The 26,535-nt window shown below is 52.7% G+C and overlaps 1 protein-coding gene across 2 annotated transcripts; it reads right to left on the bottom strand.

Annotated features, from left to right (window-relative positions):
• Positions 1-1,468: 1,468 nt before the first annotated feature.
• Positions 1,469-25,808, bottom strand: ITPRIP (inositol 1,4,5-trisphosphate receptor interacting protein). 2 transcript variants are annotated; one of them, XM_033130436.1, is made up of 2 exons: positions 25,152-25,808; positions 1,469-5,977 (listed from the first exon to the last, which is right to left on the bottom strand). In XM_033130436.1, the coding sequence occupies exon 2, from the start codon at positions 5,962-5,964 to the stop codon at positions 4,306-4,308; it is 1,659 nt and encodes a 552-aa protein (XP_032986327.1). In that variant the 5' UTR covers positions 5,965-5,977; positions 25,152-25,808; the 3' UTR covers positions 1,469-4,305. The 2 variants fall into 2 exon arrangements, with proteins under 2 accessions (XP_032986327.1, XP_032986328.1); XM_033130437.1 differs by lacking the exon at positions 25,152-25,808 and adding an exon at positions 9,828-10,238.
• Positions 25,809-26,535: the final 727 nt, after the last annotated feature.

Raw genomic sequence — 26,535 nt, 5'->3', positions numbered from 1 at the left:
AACTAAAAGATGCCCCTCCTGGGTGGTAGAGTGGGTCAAGGCCAGGGAGGGGACAGTGGGCGGGACGAGGTGACTTGAAGGAGCTGAAGGCCCTCGTTTCCTTCACGGTGTGGTTCTTGGCTCTGCTCTCCGTCTCCGGGCCAAACCAAACAACCTTCCAGCTCTGTCCCATGAGATGGAGATGGGAGGGAGCGTGAGAATGTTCTGAATCACAGCCTTCAGCATGACTGAAGTTAGGACTTTAGGGACAGTCACTGACGATTGCCACAGTTGCCACCCGCCCCACTTGAAGCCAGCCATACCCCCCACGGCACCTTACATAGTGGTCACATAGTTCAGGACTAAGTAGTTTTGGGGGAATCAAGTTACTGTCTCACTCAAAAATTGCCAGTAGCTCGCCACTGTATTAAGTCCAAATTTTATTATGAAATAACTTAATGTATGACATTCAAATGTACCTTCGCTTAGCGTTCAAGGCTTCCCATGGTCAGCCCCACACGTTTCAAACTCATTTGCTTTGATTTCCCAGTGTGTATCAGCATATATTCCAGCACTGCCTGCGTTCGAATCCCGACTTTGATACTTAACACCGGGTGACCTTGGACAAGTCACTTAACTCTTGATGCCTCGTGGAAAATGGGAGGATAACACCACCACCCACATCATAGGGTTGACATAGGAATTAAATGCCTTAATATATTGTAACGGCATGTAGAAAGGTGCCTGGCACACAGTAGGTGCTACTTAAATGTTGCCTACACCTATTACGCTTTCCCACCCTCACTTCATGGTTCTGGCTGGAGTGCTTTTCCTGGTCAGTCTTGTTTATCTTGCAGAAGCTCTACCAGGCAGCGCTCTATCATCAGGCCCTGCCCTAATCCGCCCAGGTTTATCAGTGATTCTTGGGCTCTCAGTATCACCTGGCAAACTTGTCAAAATACAGATTCCTGTGGGACTCCTAGAGATTCCACTGACGGCTGCGGGATGGCCCAGAAACCCCCCAGGTGATACCCAGGTGGTTAGCGCGGGGCCACACCTAGAGCACGCCCTAACAGGGCTTCTCCTTTGACCCCACCAGCAGTGCATTTCCATCTTTCTTGTAATGATTTTCATACGGTGGGAGGCCACCGTACTCTGACCCTCCCAGGGCACAAGCTTGGTCCTAGTTTTTTTCCGCCCCCCCCCCACAATGCCTCGCACAGGTGAGGCTCCCGTAAATGCTTGGGGACTGTTAATGGCCTGCTAGAAAGAGGTGCTCACCAGCTTTGGCCTCCCCCATCTTCTCCTGCTCCTCCTATCCCTGTGAGAGTGGGTGCACTCGAGGGAAGCTGTGGTGTAGCTGAGGCCACTTAGGTGATCCCAAGCAGGTTTGTGGGCTTTACGTAGGTCTGTCTGCCAACAGCTCTCTCAGGAAAGCAGTCCACTTGAGTTTTCTTTACCTTGCCATTTTGAAAGGGCGTGCAAAGCCATCGTCAACTAGGGATGTCATCAGTCACTTGAGGGAGCTTTAGTTTAGAAGTAGAGCCTTACCTGGGTGCCATGTAGGTTCAACGTGGGGTGTGGGCATTTGATCAAGCTCTCCAGGTAATTCTGATGACACCCTTGATTATGAACCAAAGTGCCGGCCTCAGGTTCTCAACCCGGGCTGTGCTTTAGCAAGGCAGAAAGGGGCTGGGGCTTTTGAGGATGCAAGACCCTTCCCAACCTAACCAACCTCTTGGCCTTGGGCCACACTACTCGTTTCAGCCTTGTCAAGAGGCTCAGCACAATGCAGTCCTAGAACGTTCTGCACAGCAAGTGAGCAGATGCTGGGTAAAAGCCACGCGACCTTGGGAAGGAAAAGAGGTACCTCGGAGAAAGACGGCTGGGTTGTCCATAGTGGAAAGGCCTAAGTGCCCTGAAGGACTAAAACGCTTCCATTTAAAAGACAGGCTCTTTTCTAGAAAACCAAAAGCTTCACATTACTTCCAGCTCCCACATTTTTTGGCACACACCAAACTCTATCAAACAAGGTGCTGGACTCCACCCTAGAGCCGGCTTTCAGAGGACCTTTCTGGAACTCTCCAGGCTGCCTCAAAGATGGGCTAGAAATGTTCTATTTTGCTATTTTTTAAAAGTTTCCTGAAAGCATAAGGATAAAAAAGAGTGAAAGCTTCTGCTCGTCAATAGGAAATTTACCTCCCTCAGGAACCTCACCGATTTCCTGAAGTTAAAAACAAGCACGTGACCAGTTACTACTCCTTGCAAGAATTCTTTCTTTAATATAAATAAGGCAGCATGAAACACCAAGAGCCCTGCTACTTTCTGCTCCATAAGCAGTTTGGGTGCATAAAATATCTCCATTTTCCCACTGAGTTCTGGCCCCTGTATAAACAAGAAGCCAGAAGGTATTTTTTTCAATGAATTTTCTTCTGGAAGCAAAGGGGAAGCTGAAGGAGAGTCAGGCTTGGTCTTGGCTTCTGGAGGCTGGTTCTTGGTTGCTGGGATCTCTTCTACGCACAATGAAATAGGATGAAGAGGCGATAATAAATAAGAAAATTCACCCCAATTTTGGAAATGCATCCTGGCAGACTCGGGGGTGAGAAGGGGGAGACCCAAGTACTGTTCTGTCTACGTCCAGCTCACACGGAAGGCTTTCTACAGACGTCAGTGCCCCATCACAGCTGAGCCTCCCACCCTGAATAGAGCCTGCCAGGAAAACTGTCCATCTTCTTAAGCACTCTGAGGCTAGCTGACAGCACTCCAGGGGTAGGGACAGGATCTTTTCTTCAGTTCGTGGTGAGCCTGACACCTCCATGGAACTGGGTATGCTGTCTGGGAGGCATGGCCAGCTTACACCCTGAAAGGTGAACCCACGTGCTGGTGAAGGCACATTCATTCTTGTGCTGCTTTGACCCTCTGCAAGGGTTACTGAGGCAATGCCAAAAAAAGAAATCCCAAAGGACCAGTGAAGCCACAAGTGGGGGAATGGTTTCCCAACCCGCCTAAACCACGCTCGGAGACAGGCCAGCTCCAACTGCAGGCTCTGGTGCTTGCCAAGTCACCGCAGCTCCCAGTAGTGCCAAGGTGGCCTCTGAAGCCTGGGACTATGCCCGCAGTGCTGTTCCTGTGTGTTCCCAGTCAGCTGAATCTCTGTCAGGCTCTTTGGGTCTTGGTTATCCATGCAGCCAGCAAGAACCACCCAGAAAGGGATTCTGTGCAGTGAGGGAGCCCCGCTGGAGTGAACAGCTGAGGGGGTTTGGGGGCCTGCAGATGGGAGCTGGGTTTCCACGGCAGCTCTTGTTGCCAGGCCTGGCCTGCTCTAGGATTGGGACCTTGAGGACTCAGGGCTACAGCATCCCTCACCTCTCAGCTCTGCAAACTTCCTCTGAACTGGGTATCAGAGGCCAGATTGCAAGCCAAACCCCCAGCACCCTGGATGCCAGGCTGTCCTTCACCCCACCCTGTGCCTCTCTTTATCAGCTTCGGCCTTCAGCGTCTGCCCTCCTGTACCACACTAATGGTCAGAGAGATCAGCTGTGGAGAGAATAGAGAGGGGTGAGGGGCCACTGAGCTTGGACCTGGCGTGGTATGTGGCCCCCACAGTGATGTGCTGGGGGAGAGGCAGAGAGAAGGGTTTGCACCTTGAATGACATGTGCAGCTGAAACAGTGGTCAACTGAAAACTCCCTGCCCTAAGTACCCACCTCTATGCAACAGAGACTAGCCATTTGGGGCCTTGAATCTCTACTAGATCTTTACTCCAAATAATATAAAAAATGGCAGCCACAGTGGGACCCCTTTTGTGCAGGCTGTGGATGGAAGGTTGCGAATTCCCACACCTGTCCCTATTAGTGCTTTGGTTGCAGACGCCGGGGTCAAGTGTTACTGGAAACAGAGGTGAGGGTCTTAACATGGATCCCTGTCAGCATTCCTGTCGATCAGCATTCCTGTTGATATTCAAGTAAAGACTGGACCTAGGATGTAAAAAGAATTACACCCAAATTGTTGTTGCGTTCTCTCTAACTCAGTGTCTACAGAGTGTTCCATCATCATCTTGGCCATTCGTGATGATCCAAAAGCAACCTGCAAAGGATCAGTCCCCAAACCCAAATAGCTTCACCAGCAGGCCCCAATAGCATGAAAGCAAACCAGCTTCTGGCTTGATATTCTGTTTCCTGCACACGATAGGGCCTGGCTTTCCTGGCAGGCTGCGCCAGGCCTCCCAACAAAGCCTGCCATCTTCCTAGGATAGGGCCTGTCGATGCCCCCAGGACTGTATACAGGTGGGATGCCCTGTGTCTTGGCCCTCGAGGTCCTGGCTGCTCTATGAGACAACAGCTTTTTGGGGCAGGCTGGCATGGTCTGTGGGGATATGTAGGGAGTACTCGCTAATGAGTGCTGGGGCATTCTTGAGCATCTCATAGAAGGAGTCCACTGTCTTCCGGTAGAAGCTTCGCTGCAGGACGAAGGGCCGGAAGAGGTTGAGAGGCTCGGCCCTTCGCACGGCCTCAGGGAGTCCCATGGTCTCAGGAACCTTGCGATTGCCGATGAAGAAGTGATAGAGCTTCTTCTCGAGCAGGCTCTTCTCCAGGAAGCAGAGCAGCTCATGCAGACGAGCTTCAAGGAGCCCGGCCTTCCAGTCCACTGCCCGCCGGGCGAGCAGGAGGTGCAGCAGGGCCGTCTTCAGGTGGTAATTGCTCAGCCCACTGGGGCCGGTCAGGCGGCTCTGCTTGGAGAGCAAGAAGGAAGCAATCTGCAAGCAGCTGAGGTGGCAGGCACCCTCGGGCAGTGCCTTTGATGTGGTCCTGAGGAAGTGTCGCTCGTAGACAGCGAAGGACAGGAGCCAGTCAGTGCTGGACACCGGGGTCCCCCCAGAGGGCTCCCTGGGAAGGTGGGAGACAAAATATAGGTCCAAGTCATCACACTGAATCACAGGAATCAGGTTGAAGGGCATGAACTTCCCCGAGCGGAACTTGATCTTGAGGGACCCTGGGGTGTCCAGCTGGCCAAAGGCCAGCTCGAACTCATACTTGTGGGCGATGCGGTGCCAGGCTCTGGTGAGGGCTGTCTGGAACCACTTCATGACCTGCATTGTGTTCAGGTATGGGGAACCTTTGGCACACAATGGGTCTTCCACCTCGCTGCCGGGCCGCAGCAGGTTGTTCTTGCCGTGGAGGAGACACAGCATGTCTTCCCCGAGTTTGGTCTTGCCGCAGATACAGCCCCGCGTATCCTCGTCAGCCCGGACCACCTTGATCTGGCCATAGCCCTGGCGATCCAAGGGCACTGAGCGGCCGGAGCACCAGAGCTCTGGGTGGAAGTGGTAGGGCTCAGGAGGTATGAAGGGCACAAAGAGGTGGCACAGCAGTGGCTTGTCCACCTGCCAGTTCTCGTACATGCTGCCCACGCCAATGAAGTCCTCCACCTCCATGTCTGTGTCCCGGCTGCAGAGGCTCCTCAGGGCTTCCAACAAGTCATCCACGAAGCCTTCCACGAACTCGCGGGTGCGGGCAGCGTCGGCTGTAGCCGCCCGGATGCAGCGCTCATAAAAGTGGTCCAGCGTGGCCTTGTCGGGCAGGGTGAGGCCTCGGAGCGGGGAGCCCGCCAGGCCAGGCAGCTCGTCCTCGTCACCACCCAGGCACTCGGGCGATGGCCCGTCCTGGTGGTCCTGCCGCCACACCTCGATCACCAGGAAGAGGATCATGCAGAGAGTGCTCCACAGGTCCCAGGCCGTGCGGTTCTCATTCTGCTGCTGGCCCTCTTCTGCCACCCGCTCCAGGGCCTCCTTTTCGGCCGCCAGCTGTGCCACTTCCTCTTCCAGGCGTAGTTGCTCCAGCTGCAGCTTCTCCTGATGTGCCTGCATCTTGCGGATGATCTCCTCCTCGTTCTCGGGGACCGTGGCGTTCTCCCGTGGGAACAGCAGTGGGTGGTTGATGATGGCTGTCACCACCACCAGACACACCCGGAAGAGCCCCAGTGCCATGGCTGGAGCTCTCCTGGGAACAGAGAGAAACCGACAGTCACACCAAGCTTCCTTCAACATCACATCTTCCCTGGACCCTCCCACCAACCCCTAGCCTGCAGAGCTGATGAATGTCTTACTGTTCTCCCTGCACCCAACCCACCATCTCCTCATGTGCTTCAAGACTAACTTGGGGAACAAGAACCCCAACGTCTTACACCAGTTGTTCATCCTGGCTGAACAACCCACTGTGGCGGACCTCTGTTTCTGTCTGCCCAGACGTTCCTCTTTCTGGTAGCAAGCACCCCACTTTCCCTGGGAACCAACCCTTTCCTACTCCCAGTCCTTACGGCTTGGGTGGGAATAAACCCACTCCCAGCTCCAGGGGTGAGCATATAACCTAGGACAAGACTAGTTCCGCCCCCCGCTTTCCCACTGGCCACAATGATTGGTTCAGGGAAGAGCATGTAACTCCATTTGGGCCAATGGGAGACAGAGGTAGGATTTGTTGGGACCAATGGGAATAAGATTACATGTGCTGTGGGCTCTCTAGCTACCTCAAAGCCAAGGGTGTGCCTGAGAAAGATGCCAACAAATAGGAAAGTAGACCCCTTGGAGTCCTGAAGCTATGACTTCTGGACTCATGTAAATCAATAAATTTCCCCTTGTGATGAAGTCAGTTTGTTTTTCCATCACTTGAAACCAAAATAGTACCGAAGTAAGACATCCCCCCATCTCCCCCCAGTGAATGCTTCCTGGCAAATATGTCTTTCCTCAATGCAGTAAAGCCTAGTGGTTAAGAATAAGAGGGCTGGGTTCCAAAGCCAGCCATCACTGATTAGCTGTTAGACATGTTAACTCACCTCTCTGAGCCCCCGTTTCCTTACTGTACAAGAGGAAAGCCATAGTACCCACAGGGTCGTCATACTGATGGATGCGGTGATCCATGCAAACTACGTACCCAGCACAGTGAACAACGCATGGCGTGGTTTCCTTGAACAGCAACTGTTTCTGAGGCAGTTTTGAGCCCTTATCTTCCTTCACTGTAAACCTGTCCTGATCTGGAAGACCTACCCCAAATTCAGACACTGATCTCCTGCCCTTCTCCTGGGTCTTCCCCCAGGACAATCTTGGAGACAACCAGAGTGACTGAGTCATTGGCTTTCCTCTCACCAGTCATCTGAACTTGGATCCAACTTCTTACTTGTGAAAGGAGACACTCCATTCCTCCAGGCTAAATGGATCTTCAGGTATCCAGTGACTTTTGGGGGAAGGACTGACCCCTTACAATCATTGCTATTCAGATTGAGCAGCTGCACTATCTCCTATGAGTTTGTCACACATGCAGAATGTCACCCCACCCCAGACCTATGGAACCAGAATCTGCATTTTAATACCATCCATATTAAAGCCTGAGAAGCTTTGTCTTATAGTGTAAGCCTTACATTATACCCTCTCTTCTCTCTGACAGGAGCCTTAAGGAAGTAACAATGGGCCTTTTCCACCCGTGCTCTGCTCCCTTCCTGCCAGACTTCAGCCAGAAGAGCCAATGGCCAAATGAAATCAGTTGTTGGACAACAAAGAGGATACAGAGGCTTCCTCCCTCCTCCTCCCCCCACGCCAACACCTGCTGATAGGAGCGTCTTCGTTTTGCCTGAGCCCATTCCCTGATCTTGAATTTGCACGCTGAAGCCACCTGCTGTGGTTCTTAGCCTAATGGTGTCAACAAGCAGGTATTTGTCACCAGGTAAGGGCATCTTTGCAGGTTCTCCCTGGCAGTGCCACATTGTAGATGACCTGAGTTCCTCTACTTGGGCAAAACCTGCTGCCTAGATATAACTCCACCCTATACACAGCTGTATGTGTCAGCAGGTACCAAACGGGTTGGTGGGGAGGAAGGTCCAGCGGGAGCAGAATTCAGTGTGCAGACACGGTCAGGCCTCAGAGGTGAACTCTGAAAAGTACTTACATGTTTCCACTTGAGGAAGTGATGACAGGAGAAAGTGGAGTAAGTCAGACTGGAAGGGGATGGGGTCATAAAAAAAGTAAGGGGGCAGCTAGCCAGGTTTTCTTCCCCAGGACAAGGAGCAGCTTGTTAGGTAACTGCAGAAACAGGTCAGCCCTGGCTTCTATATTAGAGAAACATCAATGGAAAGTTTTGCTAGGGTGGTCCAAGCCCCAGCCATGAGGCTGGCTGATTAACATGGATCAGAGTTTTAAGATAAAGGAGTACTAATAGCAGAATTTCAGGCAGCAGCCAGTTAGGAGATAATTTGGGGGTTTGAGGCCCTTTAGAGCCTCTGTACCATAGGCAGCCACCTTTGGGCACAGCAGGCCCTAACAAGTCACAGTAATAGCCCTTGGCAACTCTCAACTCGGGAGGTTAGGTTAGTTTCCATGCCAACTCAAGATAGGATGCCACCAACTGGGGAGTGGTGCCCCGCCAAGCCCTACAACTGGGAAGTCCTCCTCTCTACCCGACGGCTTCCACAGGGCTCCCTGCGTCCATCCTCATGCCTGCTGGAGGATGAAGGGCTATAAAGGCCTCCTAGTACGGGAGCAGCAAAGTTCAAAACTCCAGACCAACTGGAGGGATGAGTCCGTGTATGAGAGGGTAATAGGATGGACTCTGGAGGAGACAGACTGGCTGGGTTAGCACCCAGCATGTGCTCCTACTGGGTATGTGACCTTAGACAAATCACTCAACTTCTCAGAACCTCAGTCTCCTCATCTATAAAATGGGATAATACCTCTATTGTAAAGCTTGATGAGAGAACGCATATAAAACACTTAGCAAAATGCTTGCCTCTGAGCAAGTTTTCTTATAAAAGGATGACTGTGATGGGACAGGAATAGCAGATGAACCTGCCTGCAGGGGTTCCAGATGCAGTGGGCCATACAGATGACCCTACAAGGAACTCTGGCAGGATGCAGGCATGCAGGCAGCCCACAGTAACACTGAGTAGAGTAGAGTTACAAACAAGACTCAACAGGAGCCCAAGGGAAATAGTGGAAGGAGCCTGGGCTGCAGGCAGGCCTGGGCTGCAACCTAGACTCTGCTCCTTGCTGAGAGGTCTTGGGTGAGTCACTTGGCGTCTCTGGGGCTCCACTGCCTTACCTCTGAAATTGAGCTAAGAACAGGCCCTGTTTCATAGGGAGATTGGGTTAATAAGTGAGATCATCCATCTAAGGTGCTTAGCACAGTGCCTGGCCAAGAGTAGGCACCTTACAATACTAGCTCCTTCCCCTAGGCCTCCAGTGGCCTGTTTTCACCTGCCAAGCACAGCAGCCCTACCTAAGTCCCTGGGGCGTGGAGGAACACACGCTCAAAAGTGCTTTGAAAGCACCTATGCTCCCCAGTACTGCTGTTGATTGGCACACCATGCTGTCCACCCTGCCCCCCAGCAAAGGGGAGAAGCCTTCTGAGACCTGGATCCTCTTGGAGGTGGAGTTCCCTCTGACTCACTCCTTACTTAAAACATCAACTCCCTCCCAGGGATCAGATGGGATCCCAGCAGTCATTTTGCTCCTTGTTTACCTCTGCACAGGCTGGCCCTGCCTACGGCCACCTCCGGGACGGGGAACAGGCCGGGCTGTGGCTGCTTCGTGCCCACTAGATGAGGCTGAGTTTGAAGTCTCCTCTACCTCCCCTCCCGAAACCAAGTTACGGGGAACACTGCCCTGGGGACCCAGGGTCAGAAGAACGAAGGGAGAGAATCTGGGCAGTGAAGACTTTTGGAGACCATGGGGACAGGACAGGTACCCTGGAGCCTCTCACAAAACCACACACACACACACACACACACACACACACACTTATCCTCAAAGCCCCCTGCCCCTCCAATTTCAAGGATTCTATCTCCGCCTTGGCCCAAAGCTCTCACCTCTACGAGGCTGCCCCACACATGTAGTCAGAAATATCCAGCTGGTGGGTTGGGTTTTGAAAATAAACCTGGGTCACTCTGAGGGTTGTATCTATCTGCTTGTCAGGAAGTCGGCAGGAAACCTGCTGAGTTCCTCTCCACCCCCGCCCCTGCCCACAGAGCATGGCAGCCCATGCAGGTCACAGCTAAACTTAGCCTGGCAAACGGCCAGGGTCACGGGGCAGCAGGGGCTGGGGCGGAGGACTGCAGGTGGTCGGCCAGGACCGATGATGATTTACTCAGACCCTTACTCTGAGCCTGGCCAGATCCTAGGGGAGAAATCCAAGATGGCCCCTCCTTCCCTGGGGCCCCTCGTTCCCGTGTATCCCCAGAGCCCTACAGCACCTCCACCAAGCCTAACCAGTGCATGCCACTATGAGTTGTCTAACAGTGACACACTTCCATTCATCAGCCCTCAGTAGGTGTGCGGGGCACTGTACACAGTGACCCCTGTAACCTTCTAAGTGGTGGGTTATCCCTATTTCACAGATGAGTTCATCAAAGCCCAAAAGACAAGGTTGTTTTCTAGCCACACAACTAGAAAAGGCACAGTTGGGTCAAGATTTAACTTATTCTGTCTGCCTCTACTGGCAAAGCCCAAGTTCTTTCCACGGTGCTAGAATGTGTACAGAGCACCTTCTGCTCTCAAGGAACATGCCGGTGCTGCAGGGCCCACAACCATGAGCGTGGCATGATCCTCGGCAGTAAAAGCACTACAACCCACGTGGGGAAGCGGCCAGCCACCAAGTACGTCACAGGACAGAATGCGCTGTGGGGCATAAACTGCGTGTGAGCAACAGGCTACAAACAGATTGAGGGAGAGGGTTTCATTCCCGCTCTGTAGACTGGTCCTGTGCCCACCTCCTGGGGAGCTATGCGTGAGCAACCCCGGCTCCACCTCCCCACCTCCTTCCAGACAGAATTTCTGTAACAAACCGGAGCAGTGGAAGCCTGTGTCCAACCCCATGACATGATCATCCATACGCCTTCTACCCCATCCCCCGCCTTCCCCCACCCAAGGCAGGCTGACTGTAGCCTCAGCAGCAGGGGTGCCTAAGACCCCTTCCTCAGCAGCCCAGCAGTCTCCCTGGGACAGTGGCTCTCCAATGTGGTTCCCAGCACAGCAGCCCAGATTCACCTGGGAACTTGTTAGAAATGCAGGTGTACTCTCAGACCTGCTGATCAGAAATTCCAGGGCTGCGGCCCAGCATCTGTGTGTTCCTGAGCCCCCCCAGTGTTTTTAATGCCCTCTCAAGTCGGAGTTCACCCCTGCCCAAAGCAGGCAGGCCCAAGGAGGAGGGTGGGGCTCCTCAGAATCCCCACAATCCAGGTCCTGGAGTTCCCCAAGGCTTTGCCCCACGCCCATTACAACAGCAAAAGCAGCCGGGTCGCTGCACCGTCCTCTGAGCGCACAGCAGCAGCTGATGTGCTTCCTTATTCCGTAGGATGGAATAAGGGAGGTGGGCTGATGGCAAAGGAGGGCACTTTTTGCCCCAAAGCATCCCTTTCTCACTACTTAGGTTCTGGGTCCTCCCAGAAAGAAGGGGCCAAGGGCAACCCAAGCTCTCCATAAGTTTGGGCTGAACCCCTACTGTGTGCCTGCCTGCCTGTGCTGAAATTTTGCAGTTACAGCTAAGGAGGTACACAGTTGTTTGGGAGCAATAAAGCCACAAATTTAAGAGTGTCAGAATTTAGAGTTATACTAATCTATGCCAATTTTACAGATGATGAAACCGAGGCCTAAAGAGGAGATGCATTTGACTGGGGGTGGGGGAGGTGGTGTAGTGGAGGTAGAGGTGGTCCAGGCAGGCTGGCCATCACCCTGTGGACCTCACAGGGATTCCCGCATAGACAGGAGAGGAGTAGTGAAAGTCATATTTTCATTAACAGCCCCCATTTAGAAAGCTAAGTACTCTGCATGTGTTTTGTTATTTAATTTTCAGAACATCAGTTCTGAAAATCTTATGAAGAGACTGATGGTCAGGGAGTTCGGGGTGGCTTGTAAGATTCCCTGTCTGTACTGACTCTGTCCCTCTCTTCTCTCCCTCCATTCCCATAGGGGATGAGTGAGTCCTGCCACCTCCTACTGCCCAGTGGCACATCCGTGGCACCATTGCCAGTGGTGACCACCAAAATCACCCAGATCAGCTGTCCCCCACGCTTCCCAGGCCTTGGAGAAAAAGGACGGTGAGAAAGGATTGGTTGCACACAGAGCACCAGCTTGACCCTGAATCCTGGTTTGGAGTTCGAGCAGTCTGTCTGAAGCCCTGGGGAAGCTCTCCTCCCGTGGCCTGGACTCTCTGCCTCATACCTGATTCCACGCTTCTCTCTAGCAGAGCCCATGGCCCATACTGGGGTAAGACCAGTCTCCCCACCGAGTCCAGTAGCACTGTCCTTCGAGGCCCGCTCGGGGGCCCCTCCTCCCAGGAGCCTGCCCCTCAGTGCAGGCCTGCCCCGCCCTTTTCTGAACTCCATCATGTCAAGTCACCTTCCTGCTCTTTACTTGTGTCAGTTCACCTACCAGTTGGTCCCTGCCTTCCTACCTGCAGCTCTAGCAAGGTCCACAGCCAGGGCACCAGGCTCAGTGCAGGGCACACTGCAGGTGCCCAGAGTCAGTGGGAGTTGAGTTACTATGAATCTGGGAGGTGATGGTCGGCTGTGGCAGTGACAAGTCTCCACAAATGTCTTCCTCTTCACCTAACTCAGGACCAGAGGACAGACAGACTCAGCACAGATGGTTTGATAAGAGCACCTCTGAATACACCGCTGCTCAACATGACTGGCTCCCACTCTTCCAGAACAGGGAGCCTTGCAGAGCTGGCCCACGTCCCAAGAGCAAGGCCATAGAGCCACCATGGGGGCATCTCTGGCTGACGTTTCTTTTCATTTGTACCCCAAATAGAGATGTGGGAGGGGAATTGTAGGGGGCAAGATGGGGGCTGAGCCGCATTGGGGGTGGGGGTTGGGTCCTGGCAGACCTCAGGAGCAGGCCAAAAAAGGAAGTAAGGAAAGAGGAAGGAAGAGGCCCAACAAAAAACAATTGAGAAAGTGGGTAGAAAGGATGCAGTTCTGGGCCCCCAGCACCTCCTCTTCTCAGCATCTTTGCAAATCTTCTCCCCAGCGCCCCACGCCCCCACTCTCCCCACCACCTTCCATCTCTCCCACTGGGCAGGCCCTTAGTCTGTCCAACTAGGCTCAACTTCTTCGGACCTGCCACCCTACGGGTCACTGAGTTCCTTCCAATGTCTCCCAGTTGGTCCCAGAAGCTATCCTCAGAATAACCACGAGCATTTATGGGGGCTAACTACGAGCCAGACCTGTGGCTCAGGGCTTCTACAAATGCTTTCCCCACGGCCTCCCCAGGGACTTGAAGAAAAGAGAAAGAGACCCTATAGCTTAATGGGTATGCCCTGGGAGCACTCGGTATTACAGACGAAGGTCTATGGTCCCCAGAGTTCCACTGTCCTTCCCAACCCAGGGAAGATCCCAGACAGACTGAGCAGGGACCCAGGCTCAGGAGGACCCAGGGTACGGGAGCAGCACAGAATAAAAGCGGAGAGAAGAGACCCCCGTCCCCATGCCCAGTGGAGGTTGGACCTAGTGATGAGCCCGTGGGAAAGTATCCACTGCGAGGGGAGCAGCCTTCTCACAAGGTGAGCTCTGCTGTGACAGCCTGTGGCCACACTGGCCAGACTCACAGCGGGTGCTTGGTCATACCTGCCAAAGCATTCAGTTTCCTCAAGGCCCACTCTGAGGAGAGGCAAGCGTTTCCAAAAAGTTACCAGGATGCCAATCCCATCCTCTGGACTGAGGTCATGTGGCCACTAGTTCAGGCACAGGAAGGACAGTGGCCTGGACTCTGCCGACGTGGGTGGGAGAGCCCACATCCTTCCTATTCCAGAGGACATAGAAGGCAGGGAAGCCATCAATCTCCCAGGAAGGACATGGCTGCCTGACTCCTCACAGCAGACGCCCTGGCCCACAGGACATCATGGAAAATCACAGCATCTTGGGATAGACAGACAGACAGACAGACTGGGCTGGGTCATGGAGGGGGAATAGGCCAAGGGACGACAAGGGCGTCGGCAGGTCACAGAGACAAGGAAGGGAGGGGCTCCCTGCCAGCGCTGAGTCTGGGCCCACATCCCCCTTTCTCCGCAGGTCACCTCAAATCCAAGAGTCACTGTAGTCGGTTGAATGGTGGTCTTCAAAGAGATACGTCTATGTGCTAATGCTGAACGTGACTTTGGAAGAAGGGTCTTTACAAGTGTAATTAAATCAAGGATCTTGAGCTGAGATCATTCTGGATTACCCGGCTGGGCCCTAAATCCAGTGATAAGTGTCCTTATAAAGAGACAGAAAAGGAGAAAACGGACCAAGAGGAGAAGGCGAGGGAAGATGGAGGCAGAGGTGGGAGTGATGGTGCCACAGCCCAGGAAGGCCTGGAGCCACCAGAAGCTGGATGAGGCAAGGAAGGATTCTTTCTTGGAGCACTGAAGGGCGTGTGGCCCTGCAGGTGCCTTGATTTCAGACCTTTGGCCTCCAGAACTCTGAGGGAAAACATCTGTGTTTTAAGATACCCATTTTGTGTTTCCTTACGGCAGCCCCAGGAGACTAACGCATCTCAACGACAATGCACTCTCCCCACCCAGGCCCCCAAGTGGCCTTCCCAGTCTGCTCGGCACCTCCACTCTCCCAGCCACCTCCGCCTTAGTGTCTGCTCTGCACCAAAGCCTGGGGATTTCACTCTGATGGGGCTCCCCGGCAAAGCCTGCATGGACCTTTGGAATCAGTCCCTCTGAGCCAGCCCAGGGAGCCTCCCTGGCGCTGGAGATCTCCCTTCTTCACTTCAGAGGGTTCCTGTTTCCGTGCCACATAGGACTGAGTTTTAAACCTGACATTGATGGCCTGGCCCCAGCCTGCCTCGTTCTCTTCGGGCCTGCCCCTGCCACTTCAGATTATCCACTGTCTCTGACCACCCCCTACACTTCCCCACCGTCCCCTGCACCGTGTCCACGCCTCCCATCTGCAGCCGAAACCCTGCGACAGTCCTCAAAGCAAGCCCATCTCAGAAGCAGCTTCCAGGAGCCTTCCCGACCCCTCCCCACCCCCATCTCCGAGACAAATCTTTCTTTCTTGAAAGGGAGACGACAAGGGGAGCGAGAGGGAATATTTGTGAAGCCCCTCTGAGTGCAGGCAAGTGCCTGGCGCCTTGTGTAGGTGAGGACTCATGCTGAGTTAGCTCTCTCACCTGGGCAGCAGCCCCATTTGCCAGGCAGGAGCTCAAGGCCACACAAGTAGGAAGAGAGCAGAGCAGCTGGACCCATGCCAGGCTTGCAGCTCCAGACCCCCACCATTTTCCCAGTGACCCCAAGTCTCCCTTTCTGGAGAAAACCCTTTTATCAGTGAGCTGCTAAGTTCTGGTCTCAGCCTACTGCCTTCCTTGGGCAGGGCCAGGCAGGGCTTGTTTGTGTTGCCATCCCCCAGACTGCCTGGCAGAGACCAAATGCAAGGCTGCCTGCTCATAGCACTAAGGACACGCGATCTTGGGGACCCAGCAGCGTGCTCACCTTGCGTGCTGGACACACCCACTTTCAATAGGAGGCCAGCTTCAGCGCCCTCCATTCCTAGGAAGGGTGCATTTCCTGCAGAGAGAGTGCACCGAGGGGCCCTTGACCCCTGGAATTCCCTCCTCAGATTTCTAGCCCTGAAATCACATGGGCGTGCTAACAATAGAACACCGTGCTAACCATTTCCCGTGGTGAAGCAGCCCTCATTGCTGTCAGACGTTGGCTTGGCTTCAGCTTGTATTTGTCACAATTTCCCTCTGTCTGTGGGACCCATCTCACCCACAAGAGCACCTGCACTTTGGAGGAGGGAACAATAACACCCACCTCAAGCAGCCATGCCAGGGAACCCCAAACTTGTCCCCTGTCTCTCCCTCCACCCTGTGTTCTCTGCACCCCCAGCCTCAAGCAGAGCAGCGAATGCTCGGGGCCAGCACACTTCACTGGGGGCCAGGGAGGGTAGGCTGCAGTGACAGAAAGCAGGGTCCAGACAACAGCAAACATACTGGCTTGATGGGGAGGAAGGAGACTTGAAGGGGTGTAGCAGCAACCAGAGGATAAATACAAAGGATAACCAAGGGAACACAAAGCCCTCCCTTGGACACCCGCTGCCCCCTCTCACAGATAAGCTGGGGATGGATGGGATTAAACAGACTGCTGGTGTCAAGCAGTCACCTTCCTTGTTTCCCTGGATGGAAACAGAGAGACCAGCTCAGAAAGACAACCTGGCTTCTCAGCATGGAGATGACGGTTCCTCAGGGTTTTTCCATGGCCACAGAAAAGCCAGTTCCCCTCCCCACCCTCCCCACCGCACCACTTCTTACTCATGTCCTGGCTAGGAGACATTCTGGCCCCCACACAGTGAACTCCTGGGCTGTTCTCCCACCCTGGTCCCCTGTGGCTTGGGCGGTACCTGACACAATGCCTGGGCCCCAGCTGGGCTGGGGAGAGAGGGAGAGGGAGAGACGGGTGGGGAGAAAAGGAAGCAGCATGGGCCTCCTGCACACACACACACACACACACACACACACACGCACACGCACACACGCTCACACGCTCACACACACGCCCTGTGCTTGCAAAGATCTAAAACCCCTTTCATCTTAATAAACGGGAAAACAGCAAGAGACACAAAGGCAAGGGGAAGGCCAAGCCCGTTGTAAAAAACTTAAGAGCTTGTGGTCGGCCTCTTGGCTGGGACCTGGGTACCCTCCCACACGAGGGCCACACCAGTCAGAACAAAGCAGTTCTCCTCCTCCTGGGAAAGCAGGTGGCCTAGACCAGAAGGCCAGGAACAGTTAGCAATATTACCCCCAGAATCACCTATGACTGTAGAGTCACACTCCCTGTGAATTACACAAAACAACAACCTACTACAACTACATCGTTTTCCAGCCACAGGGATGGAAGGATGTTGAGTCATGCCTGTGCTCTCTTTGCCCTGGCTTCTGCTGGAGGCAGCACTTGGCACATAGTAGGTGTCCTTGAACCAGTGACAGGTATACAGTGGTGGGGAGTGGACAGCAAGCAGCCACAGATACCACCAAGTTCACCAGGACATAATTCTTGTCCCAAGGCCACCCAGAAAGATACAGCTCACAGCTCTTCAGCTCAGAAGAGCTTAACACTTGGTAGAGATTTAGCTATAGCAGCCAAGGGGGCACACTCTGGAATCAGAAGGCCTAGGTCTGAATCCTGGCTCTCCTACTTCCTGTGACAATAGTACCTATTTAGGGCATCAAAGTCACACAATAGTGCCCTGTAAAGGACACTGCCACTGGCATTGGTATTGGTGATAAGGCCAGGTCTCCCTTTTGATTTGTTAAATCCTGGTGGGTGCATCTTAGGGACTCCTCTGGGAAGAAGGGGGTGACCAGCATCCCTGCAGCAACGCCAGAAGTGTGGGGACATGGCTAAGTTGTCTCCCCCACCTCCTTGTTCTCTTCTAAAGGCCCCAGGGGCTGCCACAGAGGGAGAGCAGGCAGCTTGGCACCTGGGAAGCTCAGCTCTGCCCTCCAGTTGGGCAGCATCAACTGGCAGCTCCCCCACTCCTTATGAGCTCCTCAAAGGCCAGAGCAGTGTTGCTCTCTGATGCCCAGCAGCATAGGTACAGGCGCTCCATGAATGCTTTCTGAATGAATGAGTGAATGGAGTCAGGACTAGGAAAGAACCTTACTGCCTTTACTCCCAGAAGTAGGAATCTGAAATGGGAGTAGAGTAGCAAGTCCTGGATGAAGTAACTTCTAAGCTTTTTTCCTGGGAGGCACCCTGTGTTCCGAAAAGCAAAGCGCCAAAAGCAGGAAGTGCCTTGGGAAGTATGCGCAAAAACCCTTCCAGACGCAGCCCTGGAGACAGACCACAGCCGCTTTAGGTCTGGACAGCGTTCATCCAACTGCAAGCTGACTCACCACCACCATTTAACAAGAAAATGGCCCAGGAATGAACCATGACATCAGCTTCTCTGACCCCCAGCTGCCTCTCCCCGACACCCACCTCCGTGCTCAGATGTCCTACAGAAATGGAAGGTAAATGGAGAATTTCAGGGTTTGATGCAATTTAGGTAAAAGAAGGAACAGAGAAGCAATCCTAGGCAGAGTGATGAGCAAGTCTCCCTTTCTGGAGAAAACCTGACAAGCCACATGGCCCTCTTACCCATGGGAAGGTTTAGTAAATAGCAACCAATGTACCACACTTATTGGGATTTAGGCATCGTGCAAAATGCTTTATGTCTCTAAACCTTTGAAGGAGGCGCTATCCCCATTTTATAGATAAGGAAACTAAGGCACAGAGAAGTGAGGCCACTCACTCAGTGTCTCAGAGCCAGGATTTGAACCCAGGATTGTCTGACTTCCCAGTCTTCAGTCTTCCCATGATGTTGCTCATTGACCTGGTTTCTGTGAAACATTAGACATGCACCTATGGGCTTCTTCCCCTGTACTGTTTAGGGAAAGGGAGGTGACAATTTAGGTGAAATTTGGGCATGAAACAGGGAGTTAGACTCAATGAAGAGATTCTGGGGGTGGGATCTGGGATGAGATGCTCTTTGTGCCAAAGGAACCGAGAAGCCTTCTCTGCAGTGGATTAGGAAAGGGAGTGAAGGTTCTTCTGACATTGGGCAGTGTGTTTTGGGGTGAGGCAACAGGGAGGAGGTGGCATGGATGTCCTGGGGGCATTCTGGGGCAGCAGACAGGGGTGCCAGGAATCCCCCACTCTCTTCCCCTCCAGCCCCTCCAGCCCAGGCACACTATGGTCCAGCCTCCCCTGCGACTCTGGAACAAAGTCTCAGCAAACAAAGGACCCTTTCATGAACTTCAGGCATGTCCCCTGTCTGCTACTAAGAAGGCTATTTATTGAAACATGCTCCCAGGAGAACAGTTTGTTATGAGCACGTGGTTTTGCACCAACAAGCCGGGCCAGAATTATGACAACGCCCTCCCTCTGGTTTGATCCAGGCTGGTGAGAGACTCTCCTGCATCCAGGAATGACCTGGAGGGAGAACAGAGCAGCCCAGGGTAGCTTCAAAGCTGAGCCCCTCCTCCTCCTCCGCAGCAAGTGTCCCACTGCGTTGCGTTACTCACGCGTAAGTGAGTCATTTGAAAATTGTGGGACTGGCATCTGAGGATCTCAAAGGGCTCTGAATATTATCTGATACTGGCTGCTGCTGTCCCCTTTTAACAGACAAGGAAACTGAGCTCCATCAGCTAGTATCACAGAGCGCGTCACAGCAGGAGGGAACCTGGAGTTGGTGGTCTGCCTGTTATCTTCTCACCTTTGACACTTAGATTTTGTGGGATTCTGTATGCTGCCTTCACATTCACTGGGCCAGGATGTCCAGCAGAGGCCAGCAGTGGCAGAAAGAGTCTAAGGCTCTGGGAGGCACAGATCCGGGTTTGAGTCCTGCCTCTGCTGTTTTCAGCTCTGCAACTCTGGGCAAGTTGCTTGGCCTCTCTGAGCCTGTTTCTTCACCTGTAAAACTGGGCTGTTTGAGGAAGAGAAATAAATATATGCAAAGCCTCTAGATGGGGCTTTGCTCAGGGCAGGTGCTCAATGAATGAAACCATTATTTTTTTTTAAAGGCTATTCTAGTTTTATGAACAAAAGGGCATGACAACTGCTTTGAGGACCAGATTTGTAAATAGAAGCACAATTTGCAAATAATATTCTCTGGCAACGATACTCTCACTTTCATTTATAACCCTGAAAAAGCTACATTCATACAAAAATTAGGGCAATTACTTTAGCCACTGATATGCTGGATGAATGTCAGGGAAGCTACACGTATGTTAGACTATCTGAAGTTATGGCCAGTTGCACAAAGCAAAAACTAATTTAATCAGATACCTTCAAGTTGAAAGACAAGGAGATTCCTGTTTTGAACCCTCTTTAGAAGGAAAGCTACCGTGTCATCTACTTTTCACCTTTCTTCAGGGCAAGGAGTTCTTCATTTCCTGCATCTTTCACTTGTGTTGGCATTGGGCAGTCCTTGCTTAGGAATTTCTATCTTAAGGAGAACAGAACACATCACCTTACGAGACACAGCTGAAGCCACAGCTCACCAAGTTAAGAGCATCAGAATCGCCAGTGGAGTTCAGCCTTATAAACAGGGCTGTCGCCAGGCTTTGCCTTTGGCAGGACACAGAAGACACCTGTAGCTGTCCTCTCGAATACCACTCCCAAAGTCTCAGGTATGTCTCAGATACCGCCGAATTCCTGCATGAACTCCTGGGTAGGAAGATTTCACAGGTTTCACTGAACCCTTGTGAACCATGGGAATCCCACAGGGAATGCTAGAGCTGGGTGAGAGGTGACCGGTGAGACCTTTCTTCTATTTTCCAGCTGGCACTGACTCCTGGGGCAGTGGATTCCAGACATTCCTCCGCTGTGTGCATTCGATCACAAAGCTCCATGTGGCCCCTGAATCCCTAGCATAGCACCTGGCCTATTGCAGGTGCACAATAAATACTCACACAGTCAGTGAATGAAGCTTCTCTCTTAGTCACCCCGCAAAGGAGTAAGGACACGGGCATCCGTGTTTCTTGCTTTTTTAGGGGCTGAGGGTAATGAAGAGGGAAGCCACATTTCTGATTTCCCCATCCCTGCTCCAGCCTACTCCTCCTGTCTCCCTTCACAGATTCAGGCTGTAGGTGGGAGGCCCGGAGCCATGGAAGCTACTCTAAGGAGTCATGCTCTTTGCTCCCATTCTAGTCGCAGTACAGAGAACAAAACAAGACTGAGCTGTCAGCACTGTGCTCTACTCCCCTGGGCCAAACCCAAGGCCAGAAGACACCCCCCCAACTGGCTCCCTCTTCCCCTTGCCCTCCTCTGAGAAACACACCTATGGATGTTACGTCTTCTGTGCTCCCTCCCTTCAACCTGTGTCTTACAGTTGGGCTGGTTCTTGTTCTTCCCTGTCTACCTTAAGGTGGAGGTGTTGCCTTGGGCAACAGTGATGTCACCTGCAAGGTGCTTCTATTCTGCTGATGTCATGGGGTGGGCCATATCAACAGAGGGGGATGTGCTTTCTGCGGGAAAACATCACAGGCCCCAACTGGTGAGGAGGATCCTGTGGACCTCTTGGGCACTCCCAAATGATCCCCTTCCTCTCCCAGAAACCCTTCTCACACTTCTCTCCCTGCTGGATGCCTGTGACAGGCCACGCCGCAAACCCGACTTTCCCTCTCCCAGAGTCAGCTGATAGGTCAGGATGAGTAGCTTTGTCCTCAGCTCTCACAAACCACAGGCAAGGGCACTGATGAGCTCCTTCTCACCATCTGGAACTGTTTGGGTCCCTGCGACCTTGCCCTTTGCTCAGACCTCAGAGGAGGGAGCAGTGGCATTCAAGGGGAAGCTAGGGTCCCAATCTGGCAAAGAATGTAGATTCTCAATTGCCCTCTATTGTCTTTAAGAGTTCGTACTAGCCAGACTGCTGGTCTGTGCCAGTCATGTGCCCAGAATTTTCCACACAGGCGCTATGAAGGGTTATTGCCATTTTACTGATGACAAAACTGAGGCTTGGAAAAGTCAAGGCACTTACCCAAAGACAGAGAACACCCAACTACTAAGCAGTAGAACCAGGATTCAATCCAAGTCTGCCCTCCTTTAAAGCCCACGTGGGTCACATGTCACTGGCTCTGGAGCACCTGGAGTCTGCAGCTTACTTAAGACAGGCCATGAGGGGGCCTGGACAGAGACCAGGGAAAGCCCTTTAAATCCAAAGAGGCTAGCTGGGCAGGCCAGGTGGCTGAGGCAGCCAAAGCCAGCACTGCCTTAGGACTGCTCCATGTTCACACAGGGGTTGTAGTAAGCGGCCAGTCCTGGCCCTGCCACTTCCCCAAGCAGCTATTCAGATTAGGGACCAGGTTTCTTGGTGGAAAATGAGTAATCATAAAGATGGAGCTGCGAAGTAAGAGTTTTGGGAAAGGCTTCCTGAATGAGCTTGGGAAGGGTGTTTGCAGGTGAACGGGACTTGGGCAGGATGGGGAATTTGGAGGGTGGGGGGGAAGTATCGGGACAGCTTGTTCAGACACTCCCCACGTCCCATTCCTGGGGGAGATTTCTACCTAGATCAGGGGCCCTGTGTAGCTGTGGCCTTTCCCTCTGCACCACACCCAGGTGGCATTTACTCATCACCCTCATGCCAGGTCCCAAACTGGATTTGCCACCTCACATCGCCCAGCTATGGAGAGGGAAAGTCATCTGATGCTTGGGCCAGGCCTCCCATCAGCCTTCGAGGCAGGGCCTGCCTCTTTCTTTCCATGCCTTTCTGCTGCCAGATGGGTTTGCCATCTTTCCTCTGTCTGAGCTGGGAGCAGGTCTTTCTTCCTTTGACAAAGAAAGAAAAAGGCCACTGCTTTTCCCTCTTTCCCTTGAGGGCTCCCAAGCAAACTAGCTGTTTAAGCTTAACCTGCTTCTTGCTCTGGGAATGTTCAGCAATTGGGACTCAACTTCCAGGTTCCTGAGCACTTTACTACATTGTGCCTTAGTTTCCTCATCTATAAAATGGGGATAACAATACCTACATCATAGCGCTACCATGAAGATTAAATGAGTTAACACAGGCAAAGTAGTTTAAAAAAAAAAAGCCTGGCACATGTTAGGTTCTCAATAATTGGTGCTTCTCAGGGCTGCTGTGTATGGTTGTACAGATGGTGTACTGCTCAAAAACACCCGGCTGGGGGTTGTTGAGGATGTATCCAGCTCACACACTCTGCTTGTCCAGCTATGGGCCTTGGCTGTGTCCACCCACGAGACTCCTTTTTCTAAATGGCACCAAGTTGCCATTTTCTTCTTTAGAGGGACACCTTATTTTAATTCACGCAAAGGATGAAACAGGCTAGTAGCAGCCCTGGAGGTTCTTCTCATCAGCTTTTGGCATTCTCACGGCGATGTCCTCTTTCCCATCAAGACTGGATTAGAGGGAGGTCCAGATGGACTGGTCTCAGCCATACAGAAGGTCCTGCTTCTCAGCTCACTTGGAGCACTTGCCCTCACCTAGGACACTCTTTGGTTAAGGTCTTCCTCAAAAGCCCCACAGGCTGCCCTACCACCTCATGCCCACTGGAAGACTCTCAGACCCAAACACAGAGAGCCCCAGAATCTTACACTCCGAAGGGACCCTCTTTTTCGTAATTGCTGATGGCCACCTGTCTCAGCTGAGTGACGAGGCAGCGCATTATCTCCGGTTGTTGACAATTTCCTTCTTACTTCTGAGTAAGATCAATCTCCCTGCTTCTCACCAGTGAGTCTCTGAGGCGGGACAGAGCAAGTCTTCTTTTCTCCTGACAATGCTTGAGATTCCTAAAGGCCACAGCCCTGAGGCCAGAGGACTGTCATCCTTAGAGGAAATAGTGCCGGTTCATTCTCTGCGCCCTTACCAGTTCACTTTCCAGGCCCTCCATGCCATCCACCCCCTCTTCTTGGACACATCCCCATTTGGCAGTGGTGTCCCTCACAAGAAGAGGCATTGAGAACGGTGCTTCTGGCCTCCTGCAGCCCAGCTCTACTGTTCCTGGGCTCCATGCCTGAGGTGCTCATCACTGCCTCCTGTCCAGATGTGTACCTTCTCCATCAGACAGACTCCCCCACATTCTTTCTCTTTCTTGGATCCCAAAGGATCCAAGAGGGAAAAATACAAAACCAGGTTCCTCCCAGACAATACCTTCTCTGGTGGGCAATTTTGCCAGAATCCTCTATCCAGAAGTTCCTCCCTAAACATGCCCTCAGATTTAAAGGTCACCCACATACCCTTCTTCTTTGTTTCCCGCATGGGTGAAGAGTCGAGAGACTATTCCTGGTAAGGTGACAGGTTCTGGGATGATGGCGTTGAGTTAAAAGTTCAGATCCTTGCCCCCAAAAGCTTGAAATTGCTGCATCTTTGACAATTACGGAGTGAGACGATGGCACTTGAACAAAAGCCTTTCAATCCACCCAGGGAGAGCAGCATTGGTATAACCACTTCATGATTACCCACAAGTGGGAAACAGGAGGGCAGAAAGGCCTGGAGCAGTAGCAGACATGGAATTCGCAAACAATGGAAGCCACTTATGTAGGTAGGTTGGAAGGAAGACTCAAAAGCACACAACCTGTCAATAAAGAGGTGGATGGCAGCGATTCTACCTAGGTGTGCCTTGTACATTTCCCCGCTAACATGGGCCTGTGACTGCACAGAGCACAGATTAGCTTTACCTGGCAGCCTCAGCCTCTCCAAGGTAGAACTGGTTAGTAAAAGGGAAGGGCCCTGGGTCAAATCCAAAAGAGAAACAAGAAAACAGAATACAACTCCGAAACTGATTTAGATCCAAAAGACCAGGGGCCAGGATCTGTCAGTATCTGCTGCTCTTCTACTTTTGAAGGGGGTGGAGGATGGGGGACGGCATTTCACATTAGGCGGAGGGTCAAAAGGCAAAGTGAGGTTCCTAAGGTTCAGTAAAATATTTTCCCTTCCTGGGCAGGAGCATTTTTTTTCTTTTCTTTCTTTCTTTTTTTTTTAAAGAGAAGGAGCATTCTGGATGGGAAGCCCGGTGGTGGGGCTTCTGAGTCACTTCAGCCAGCAGTTAGAAAGGCGGAGGCACTGGGAAGGGACTGAGCTGAGTTAAGGGTCAGGTGGCAGAGACTATTTGCAGCCCCTAGAGAAAGTTTTGCACAGCGTGGGGTCTCCTGCACTAACAGTCCCGAAAGAGGAAGAGGTGGGGTCTTTATCCCGCCCCAGCAACCTCATAGCTTCACTACCTTAAACAGAATAAGCAAGTTCCACTCCTGCTCCCTCCTTCCAGGAGGGGAAGAAAGGCGGGAATGGAGAGGCTGAAGAACTGGCGGCGGGGATGGGGGGGGGGGCGGGGATGGGGGCTGTCTTTTTGCCCTAGCACTCAGCTCAGATGGTCAAAAGTAAGGATCGTCGGGGCAGTAGGAACAAAGACATGATCCTGCTTCGGGCGCCAGGAGGAGGAGCTGCCCGCGGCTGGGGCTGGAGCGGAGCGTGGAGCTCGGGACCTCGCGCGGCGCAAGTAGGAAGCATGAACCCCAGACCACAATGCGCCCCGCCTTGGCACGAAAGCTGTACCTGGGTCTCCAGTCAGTCCCAGTACGGGGGGCCAAGCAGGCGCCCCCACCCCAGGACGCCACCCGGGGCGCAGCTCCGCCTCGTCACCCGTCTCCATCGCGCCCCTTTTCTAACCCACGAGGAGGACGCAGAGCCTCGCGGCTGTTGACCCAAACTTACTTGTAGCCTTCGTTCCCGCTCCCCGTTGTGGGGAGGACCGCGTGGGCCCAGGCTGCACTCGCGGGTCCCCAGGGCCTGGGCCCACAGTTTGGCAGCGGATGAGGTGCCGCGTACTGCGGGGCAATTAGAGGGTCGGGGGCGGCGATACCCAGGCAGGCTCCCGCCTTCTGGCCTCCATCAGCCGGGCTCTAAAGAGCGTCGGAGTTACTCATTTCCTGGATGTCACTGAAACTTTTCCTCCTTATAAGAACAAAACACCCGCCTCTACTCTCGTCCGCAGAAGCTCCTTAAGGAGGACTGTTCGAGTTAGAGAGGCCGGGCCCAGGGTCCGCCGCGGAAGTCTGCCCATTGACACCCTTAGGAACTCCAGAGGGTACAGTAGAATTGAAGGGTGAACGGGAGAGATGAGATCTGGCCACTGGAATAAACTGGGGCGAGTCGACAAGGAGTTGAGGAGGACGTCCTTAAAAGCCAGTCCAGGCCCGCGGAACGGAAGGGGTTAAGTCACAGCTAGTCAACTGTGCCTTTTCCGCGGCGCGTTTTACAAGCCGCGGATTCCTGGGGCTACCTCTTTTGTCCCTGGAAGGAAATAAAAATCGAGATACAACCCCGTCCCTTTTCTCTTTTGCAGGTTGAATAGATTAAAATAACTCACCAAATTTTATGATAAATGAATGCATCGTTGCCTTTCTCCCTAAGTAACGAGGCACAAAGGAAAATGATGACTTAAATGCTTTTATCTGTAGAGGGCGCTTTAGTTTCCAAAGCTTGTTTACACAATTGTGAGACCCCTATTTTAGACCGGGTAGCTGAGGCCAGGAGGGCAGCACCATCAGCACCTTGGCCGCACTTAACGGGTTATGAAATCCATAGCCTATTGTCTTCTATTTGTGACCTGCCCAGATTCCACAGCCAGTAGAAGTGGCCGGGAGAGGCTTGAATAAATCCTACATGAAGTTGCTTTGGGGGAGTCAAATGCCAGTGAGGGCACTTTAGGGAAATTATGAGAACACACTGTCCAAATGATTATCACCATTGGTCCTCAAGCCAGCTAAGGAACGTTAACACTCGCCTGGAAGACGTTAGGCTGAGTCTGAAAGATAAACAGGCGATGAGGAAAAGTTCTAAAAATAGGCCCCTGGCCCTTGGCCCAGGTTACTTTTGTTTTCAAGCTTCTGCTCACAGCTCCTTCCTTACATCAGGCACAGTTATGGCAGAATTTTGGGAGCTGGTGGGGAGAGGTGGGGAATGGGGAGATCTGAGGAAATGTTCTCGAAAGAGCTGTGTATTTACAAAATGTCTGCAAGTTGGATGAGTGGAGTACTCATCCCCAAGGCAGGTGAGGGAAATTGCTGGGATGTGGGGGACAGTGGACTGAGCACAC

This window comes from Rhinolophus ferrumequinum, chromosome 16 (genome assembly GCF_004115265.2).
Source record: "Rhinolophus ferrumequinum isolate MPI-CBG mRhiFer1 chromosome 16, mRhiFer1_v1.p, whole genome shotgun sequence".
In the NCBI taxonomy this organism is placed as follows: Eukaryota; Metazoa; Chordata; class Mammalia; order Chiroptera; family Rhinolophidae; genus Rhinolophus; species Rhinolophus ferrumequinum.
The sequence above is the reverse complement of the archived record's forward strand: the minus strand, read 5'-3'. Positions and strand labels throughout refer to the sequence as shown.